Here is a 9,520-nt window from a genome sequence, read left to right as displayed (position 1 = left end):
TTAGAAGGTGTTATTGTACTCAGTTTATTTGAAAAAAATACACATGGTTAAACTGGGCACTCATCTTTATCATGCAATCCAAATCTACCAGTACCAAGAAATACTGTTCAGAGAGAAGTCATTAGTGAGGATGGCCAACCCAATTAGGGGAGCAAAAACAAAAAGACTAAGGTCGGTTTCAAGACTATGAATTTCACTGTAAATATTGAGGTTTATAGATTTTCTTATCAAAATAAACTAAAGCAGAGGTTGTGTAACAGACAACTGGGCTGAGCCCACTTATAAAAGGAACAAGAAACATTGCAGTGATACAGGAACTATCATAACCAATAGCAACCAAAGAATAAGCATTACAAAGATGTGAGACTATTTGGTCAATATACAAAGTAGCAAGATAAAGTATTTTTAAAGTGTACCTTCCCTGAAAACTTCATTATTAAGTTTAATACAGTTACATAAAGAGATGATAATAACTTTAAAAAGTTTACAAAAACCTATCTTACCTTGTAACAAGTCCTAGATATCATTTCTAATAGTTTGTGGGTTACATGAGTATAATCATTGGTATTGACAATATTTCAATGTAACCTATACCATATTGTTATTTGAATGTTTTTCAGTGCAAGAATTGGGAACATTTTGGTAACCAAAAACTGGAGGTATCATGGCATAACAAGAAATGTTGAGGTTTTAAACATGTTCTCCTTTAAGTAAACTTCTAATTATTACACACTTTATTATACCAGACTCACAGGATTTCTTGTTACAAGAATGTCATAAAAGGAACACATCATTAATATATCAGCAATATGAAATGAATCGTATTCATGACAGAGATTTTCAATCAAAGCAGTTTGATACCTATCACAGTAGGTGATAAACTATTTTACAAATTAATTTACATTTGTATACAGTAATAAAATTTAAAAAATATATCTACCTATAAAATTTGAAATTGTATTTCTTGCATAGCTCTTTGGGTAACCAAAATTATGTGTATTTTTAAAAGCCATATGCTTTTTAAAAAAACTAGAACTAATCCCTAATTTTAAAGTACATTTTTAAAGTGACATGGGCCATTTTATTTTACAAAAGAGGAAATAAAGTAGAAAAGTTTCAATTAGATGCAAATGAGATTCGTAATAGAGCAGGATGCAGCAAGGTGCTAGCCTTGCTTACAGCACAGTTCTAAAACAAACACCACTTTAACCAAAGAAAAGTGTGGGGGCGGGGTGGGGATTAAGAGTTGTACTAATGGGTATATTGGCCATTATAACTAAAAATACAGATCATAAGAATCATGAAATTTTAGCCAGCTAGCACTACCTTTACTGGGTTAGCATAAACCATAAGATGAAACTTCAAAAGGATGTTTAAAGGATTAGGCAAAGGTAAAATGGGTTCCTTTATAGAGTAAAGGAGCTATTTGTGATACTGCATAGCACCAAAGGATATCAGGTTGACTAAGTTGTGCATTGAGTCTGGTATAAGGAATGAAAGTTGTCTACACTTTCTTAAAGAAATGGTAAAATCCATTATTTAAAAAAAATTTGTAAGTTGTAAAATGCTATGCTAAAGACTCCTTATCAGTGATCTTTTAATATTCTTACTGTTCCTTTAGTTAAAATGAGTGACAGTTGGACAGTACCCCCCAGCAAATGAATATTTTGGGCCTACAAGAAAGTGACATATATATTCCCCATTTTTATGGGCTTTTGCCACCTGTTATGGTAAATCAGCCAGAAGGTAGATGGAACAAATTCAACTTCCTCAAAAGGAAAACTTTTTTCCCCAATTATAGTAAAATGCTTAGTGATTAGGAGGTTGAAATATACCTAAGTAAATGACAGCCATGGTCTTTGGGTGCCATTTGTAGAACTAATTTTTTCATGCATTTTTTTTCTGGTCTCATTGAATCACAGTGAGGGTCACATGCTAGCAAAGAAAAACGTTTTATAAGCCTAAGTGAGAACTATCCTGTCTTCTCATTCTAAGGATAGTGCTTACAATCTGAAGGGCTCTTGAGTTGTGGATCTACACTATGCTTTATCTAATAGGCATTACACAATCTAGACTGTTCAAACTTTTTTTAAAAAAACTACAGTTGGCAATCGGAGCTCACACCTGATATTGTGACCCAGTACATACAGTATGTAGAAGATTTAACCGAAATGGTATTTCAGGAAATACCATTAGGAAAGAAGCAACATATATATGCCCTCCCTTTAAAAGGGAATTCACTGGAGAAGTATACACTGTTATTCAGGGAAGAAGATTCTGGACTCTGTTACGTGAAAAAACATAATACTACTGTAAATTGTAAAGTATTATGCTAAATACTCCCTTTTTAGTGATCTATTAATGTTCTTCTTATTCTTTTTTTGTTCAGATGAACATAATCTTATAAAACAACTGATAAACTACAGACAGAGGAAGTGATGTGTAGGTGAAGAGATTTTTCTAGGTTCTCATTAGAAGGAAAACAAGAGAAATAGGCACATTGGCTTTACAATGTATACTAGTTACAAGATCCATTCCTCCTGTTTGCCAGAGGATACCAGAAGAATTTCTATGCTTACTATTTTACCCTTTTTCTTCACCATAGACTACCTACAGAATTAAGGGGTCTATACCTTTTCTGAATGCTGAAACTGGAGCAATGAGTTTTTGGACTAATGGCATTAAACAGAACTCCAGTAAAGCAACATTCCAAATGGAACTCCAGTAAAGCAACATTTCAGACTACCTCTACTTTTTAATTTGGATATATGCAAAACTGGAGGAGCTCAGCAACAGTGAATATAAGTACATTACTTTGAACAAAGATCACCATGGGGACACACACCACCATGTGTGTGGTTTAAAATTTGTCATCTTCTTTCTATTCAATTTATCTTTGGCAAAGGAAAAAGCATTTTGGGTGAAACTACTGATAATAAACAATGAGTTTTTGTAATCAGAGAAATCAATAGTATTTAGTAGGATCTGGTCAGCAAGAAATACAATTACTATCTTGCAAGCTGTTTATTTCAGCTTTTACAACAATGCAAGGGTTTGAAAAGCCTGAGGAGAATTTCACAACCATTGACTATAGAGTCTTCAGTTTAAAAAACAGTTGATAATAATTTGATGGCACAAACAACATGCATCAAATACTCTATATTATTCAATAACAATTTAATTAAGATACTACACTATTTTGTTCATAATTCACAATCACATATTTATCCTCCTTCACTTGAAATAGTCCATGAATATTAAGGTGCAAAGATCTTGGACAAAAACCAAGAAAAAAACATCCCTCAGCCTCTGCATCCCCCCCCCCCGGCCCTTTTTTAACTAAAGAAGTAATTTTTACTTGAATAATTAGAGAAAGCAAACAAGAAATTCTTAATCTATGGCCAAAAAATAACTAGGTTAGATTTTAGGGTACATTGTATCCAAGATTTGGAAATTTTATTGTTACCAGTGAATAGAAAATAGGTATATTTAAGGCTTTAGGAATTTTCCTTTGAGATCTGTCTCTTAAAAACATTATCTGGGTAAATCAAGTAGCTATCAAGGAGTTGATTTGAAGTTTCCTAAGGCTCTAAAGTCTGGGAGAGACTTTCCTTTTCTGGGTATGATATTAATTTCTTCAAGCCTTTCTTAAAGCGAGGCTTGAAGGGATATTATTTAATCTACGTTCAATTTCAAGAGACTGTTTTTCATGATCATGCTATGCAGTTTAAGTATAATTTAAGCCCATGCTTTAAAAAAGAAGGGAAATAATGCCAAAATGTTAATTTGTAAAAAGAAATGACTTTATGATTCTGAAGAAATCACCACCACAGTTCTCTTGATTCCACTAAAGCAATATCTGATTTGATAATATATCCATCACTCCATGAGTTTGAGGTAAACGTGACTGAAATTTAAAATGTAAACTAAAGGCTTCACCCCATGTGAAGACCAGCTACAGGCAACTTCTCTACCGGCAACAGAGAATAACCTGGAGCAAATATTTCTTGATTCATGGTAGAAAATTGAATGGTTCTCTGAAGAGATGAATTTTAATCACATAGATGTTTTACCTGATTTTTAAAAATCATCTAGAATACAGTATACTCAAAATCACTCCTATAACACGCTTCCCCAACAGGTGTTAGGAAATAACAGTATGGATGCTGTAGTAATGGATTGCTGTGTCTTCAGGCAGGGTTATCCCTCAGAGGCTTGGAGAAGGTTCTCTTGCTTCTTCTAGCTTTGTGAGGATCCACTGTTGTGGGGGAAAAAACATTTACTTATTTCAATGAACTTACAATGACACAAAATGTTAATAGATGGAAACCTAGAAGTCAGCTTTCCAGTTTAGTTAGGCATACACTGATAGCTACATTCATACTGCAGAAGTGATCACTCAAATAGCTCATATGATTCAGGGACAATGTTACTGCATTTAACAGTAGGAATAATGTTTTTCCAAGGTCTCTGCACTTGGAAGTTCATCCTCACAATAAGAAAAGTAAAATCAACCATCCTGAGGGATAAGGGTAATTTGGCAGTTACACTGAATAAATGACAGTCTAAAAATTATTTATGTAAAATTCCTTCCAACCTGAGTCAGTTCTTTACTGAACAGGATAATTACATACAATTCTACTGTGGGTAGTAGCATAATAACATCCTCAAGCAGTTTTGATGTTCTCTTAATGTATTTTCTATTCTGAAAGGATTTTAAATCATAAAAATGAAGTGTAATACAAACCTTTCTACCTATATTGTTCATTATTTTTTGGGTCAGGACAGGTGAAAGTCGTAACAGTTAATATGGGATCACCTTGTTTTAAAAAGGTTTAGGAGATGGCATCTGAGTAAGATCCTCTGGCCTGTGGTCTACCCACATATACACCAAATTGAACAGCTAGTCACATGCCAATCACAAGTAGTTAAGAAATCAGTTAAGAAACTGATTTCCCATTTTTAATGTAACAGGATAGTATAACAGGATGCCCATTTTTAGTATAACAGGATAAAAAACGGTGTTGAAGAAAGTAAAAGGTATATGTTCCCACATACTTCCCGTAACTCTGTACAGTGCATATTTGGAGGAGGGACACCTCCCACTTTGGGGAGGGAGAGAGAATTAAATCCAGGCCTTAGATGTGAAACTTAGGACAAGGGCCACCACAGTGAAAATCACAACCCCTACAATGCCAAGTCAATGCCCCTGGAATGAGTGGCTGGAACTCTAAGTCAGATGAATTACTGCAATCTCACCCTCCTCCAACCTTGAGTAACAGAGCATGGAACAAGACTCTACCTGCTGGAGAGTGGTACACAAGTTAGTACAGGGCTTTGTTTTAAAGCCCAGTGTCAGGCCTGCCATGGTGAGCACTAGCACATGGTAGAAATTAAAGGACCATACATAAGCCAGAACTCACAGGTGGAACCACCGGACCAGCCCCCAAATCAAGAGATGTTTGTGCCAGCAGGACAGATTCAAGTTTTGGCCTACATCATTTCCAATCTTACAGGGGCCTAAGGGCATACCTCCTTCTTCCTGAGACTCTGCAAGCCCCTGAAGCTCTAAGACTCAGGCCTGACTAACATCAGCCTTGGTGGCTAAGGGACTGCATTCCCCAATAATACCACAATCTCAGGAAGCATAATGTGGTGCAACATCCCCTTTGCCGGGGTAGGACAGAGTAGTAAGCACAAGACTCTACTTTGGAATTTGGTAAAACCTAACATCAGCTAGTTGTTATGGTCCCCAACACCCCATCTGTAAATGGAGCCTCTGGAACAGTTCAGTGTCTGGGTAAGTCACATAAGCTAACTCTATCAGGCTGTTTTTCCAGCTAGCATCGCCTATCACTGGTTACAGTTGTCTTGGTCTACAATTCCACCTCAGCAATAGGCATCCTGTAGCAGCAGTGTGGACCCTGGTCCTACCCCAGTGTTGGTGCTGGTCTAGGGCTATGGGCTCAGGGGTATAGCACTGTTTGGCAGCACTAGTGGCCTGCTCAATCCACAAATACTCAGCCCAGAGGCAGGCTTAGTCCTGCAGTACCTGACCAAAGGCTGCTAACTGTGGAAAAGGCATCCAGCCCTACACTAGGCAGTGGTTTGTAGGGATGGACTGTTCTTCCTAGATATCTTCTGATTCCTTCTGAAAAACACGCCAACAGTGTATCTGGGACAAACCTGGGCTTGGATTGCCCTCTTGTACTGAAATGGTGGCAATTGGCAATAGGAGACTCCTAGCAAATCTGGTGCCATCTAGTACTGAAATAGTGGAAGTGACTGCAGATAGGCTAAGATAAGCAGCAGGTTTAAAATTTCTGGAAAATAGGCACAAAGGCAGACTAAGGAAAACTAGGATAAATATCTAATTCTTCAATATCTTGATGACATCACATGGCAAGCATGAAGAGCTGTCAGGAAATCATGACCTCACCGAATTAGGTGAGAAAATATGAAGAAACATTTCAGTTCTCTAATAGAGAAATTCAACCAGGAGATGAAAGCTATTAAAAATCAAATTCTTAAGCTGAAAAGTACACTAATTTTAAAATGAAAAATGTGATAGAAGACATCAATTGTAGGACAGCTCACACAGAAAAATTAGTGAGCGTGAAGAGACACTATCTGGAAGTATACTGTTGGAGAAGAAAAAAGAAAAAAAAGAAAAGGAACAAAAATACTTATGGAGATTTTGAGATTGTATTAAAAAATATTCATGTTACTTGGGATCAAGAAGGACTGGACAATGCCAAAGAAGTAGAAACATGTTTTTAAAAAAATAGAAAACTTCCCAAACCTAGAGAAAGATAGAAATATACAGGCACAGGAAGGTCAAAAATCACCAAATTTAATTAAACCAAATCTATACTAAGATATTTTATAATCAGGCTGTCAAAAAAAAAAAAAAAGAGAAAATTCTCAAGTCTGCAAGCAAAAGAAACAGCACAAAAGGTGTAACAATTTGCCTAACAACAGACTTCACAGCAGAAACTTTACCAGCAGGAGAGTGATATGAGATTATCACAGTACTGAAAGACAAAATTTGAATCAAGGATACTGTATGCAGCAAAGCTATCCTTTACAAATGCAGAGAGTAATACAATCCCAGACAAACAAAAGCTGAGAGAATCTATCTCTATCAGGTCTATTCTATAGGAAATGTTGAAGAACGTTCTTCAAACTGAGAGAGATATTAATAAGAATATGGGACTGCATAAGCATGCAAACAAATTCAGAATGCTTTAATATTGCAATCATGGATCATTCATATGTTTAGTATAAAGATTAAAACCAAAACAATTAAAATAATAACTATATTAATCTATTAAGAGGCAACATAGAAAGACATAAAATGGATATACAAAATTCAAAATGCAGGGAACAATGGAGGACACTTGTAGAATTTTCTTATTAGTATATTTTCTCTTGTCCTTTCTGTTCTTATCTTTACAATCATTAAGTTGCTATCATTTCAAAATAGCTTTTTCATAACCAAAAGAGTTTTGTAAGCCTCATGGTAACCACAATACAAAAATCTATAATGGACAAACCAAAATAATAAGGAATCAAAACATGACTCGAGTAAATCACTTAACCATAAAGGAAGACTGCAAGAAAGGAAAAAAGAAGGGAATTATAACAAAACTAGAAAAAAAGTTTTCATAATAAGACCTTTTCAATAATTTCCTTGAATGATGGATGAATTAAATTCTCCAATTAAAAGACACAGAGTGAGTGAGTGAATTGAAAAAAATAAGGCCCAACAAATATATTGCTAATAAGCAACTCACTTCATCTCTAAGGACATACACACTGAAAAAGAAGGGCTAGAATAAGATATTCCATACAAATTGAATCTAAAAGAAAGCAGGAATAGCCACACTTGTGTTAGACAAAATATACCTTCAATCAAAGAGTCAAGGAAGGTTATTATATAATTATAAAGGAAGAGGAGGAAATAACAATTCTAAACACAGCACCAAAATATATAAAGCAAATATTATCATATCTAAAGGGAGAGAAAGACTCCTGTACAATAACAATTAGAGACTTTAGCACCTCACTCTCAGCAATAGATAGGCCATTAATACAGAATAATCAACAAAGAAACAGCAGAGCTAAATTGGACCCTAGACCAAATAAACCTAACTGACATCTACAGAACATTCCATCCAACAGCTGCTGAATACACATTTTTTTCTCATTAGCACACAGAACATTCTCTAGGAGAGATCATACACTAGTCCAAAAAACACATCACAACAAATTAAAAAAGAAAACCCTGAAATCTTATTGAGTGTCTTTTCTAGCCGCAATGCAAAGAAATTAGTAACAAGAAAAACTCTGGCAACTATACAAACACATGGAAATTAAACAATTTACTCCTGAACAATCAATGGATTAAGGAAGAAATCACCTATAGGATATAGCAAAAGCAGTACTAAGAAGGAAGGGTATAGCAGCCAATGCCCACATCAAAAAGAAGAGGTAAACAACCTATCACTGCATCTCAAGGAAGTAGGTAAAACAAGAGCAAATCAAACCCCAAATAAATGAAAGGAAGTAAAGACCAGAGTAGAAATAAATGAATGAAATAGATACTAATAAAAATACAACAAAGGGCTGGTTCTCTGAAAAAGATAAAATACACAAATCTTTAACTATAAGAAGAGAAGGCTCAAAGTAGGGGAGGCATAACAAATTCAGACACCACAGAAATGGACACATTCCTAGACCAAACAACTTACCAAGACTGAACCATGAAGAAATAGAAATCCCAAGTGACTATTAACAAGTAACCAGAATGTAATCAGTAATAAAAAGGCTCCTATCAATGAAAAGCCCAGAACCAGATGAATTCTACCAAACATTCAAAAAGGTAATAACAATTTTCCTTAACTATTAAGTCCCAAGTTTGTAAATTTGTGAATATTTCAACAAAATTAATAAAGGTGCATTAAAATCAGTTGGAAATCATAATTTAAAGCTTACATATCATATTTATGTATTTTTTTCAAATGCTCTAATTATTTACCTATTACTTTTCCCCCAGAGAATAGACCTCTAAAAACAATTATTTCAAAGTTACCATAACTCAATTTGACTTTTTATAGGTGTTCCACATCTGGGACAATAGGACAAAATGGGTTAAATTATTCCAGGAAGAGGAAGGAACACACAAACACACTCCATGAAACCACCATTACTCAAATAATAAAACCACATGAAGAACACAATAACTAACACACACACACACACACACACACACACACACACACAAATCAAGGAGGAAATCCTTGATGTGCATAGATGCAAAAATGAAGAAAACATTATCAAAATTAAATGAATAGCACATTAAAAGACAATCACCATAAACAGTGGGATTCAACCCAGGGATGTAATGATGGTACAATACATGCAAATCAATAAACATGGTATACTGTATCAACAGAATGAAGGATAAAAAATAATAGTAAGGGAATAATAATAATAATAATCCTAGTAAGGAAATTTG

The 9,520-nt window shown here is 34.9% G+C and overlaps 1 protein-coding gene across 1 annotated transcript in view; it reads right to left on the bottom strand.

Annotated features, from left to right (window-relative positions):
- Vps13a (vacuolar protein sorting 13 homolog A) overlaps positions 1-9,520 on the bottom strand; it is a 259,461-nt gene continuing 249,941 nt past the window's right edge. Inside the window, exon 72 of the mRNA XM_076846072.2 lies at positions 1-4,258. Coding sequence (XP_076702187.1) covers positions 4,208-4,258 — 51 coding nt within the window. The 3' untranslated portion in view covers positions 1-4,207. The remainder of the gene's footprint in view (positions 4,259-9,520) is intronic.

The sequence above is a fragment of the Callospermophilus lateralis genome, chromosome 2 (assembly GCF_048772815.1).
Source record: "Callospermophilus lateralis isolate mCalLat2 chromosome 2, mCalLat2.hap1, whole genome shotgun sequence".
NCBI classification, from domain to species: domain Eukaryota; kingdom Metazoa; phylum Chordata; class Mammalia; order Rodentia; family Sciuridae; genus Callospermophilus; species Callospermophilus lateralis.
The sequence above is the reverse complement of the archived record's forward strand: the minus strand, read 5'-3'. Positions and strand labels throughout refer to the sequence as shown.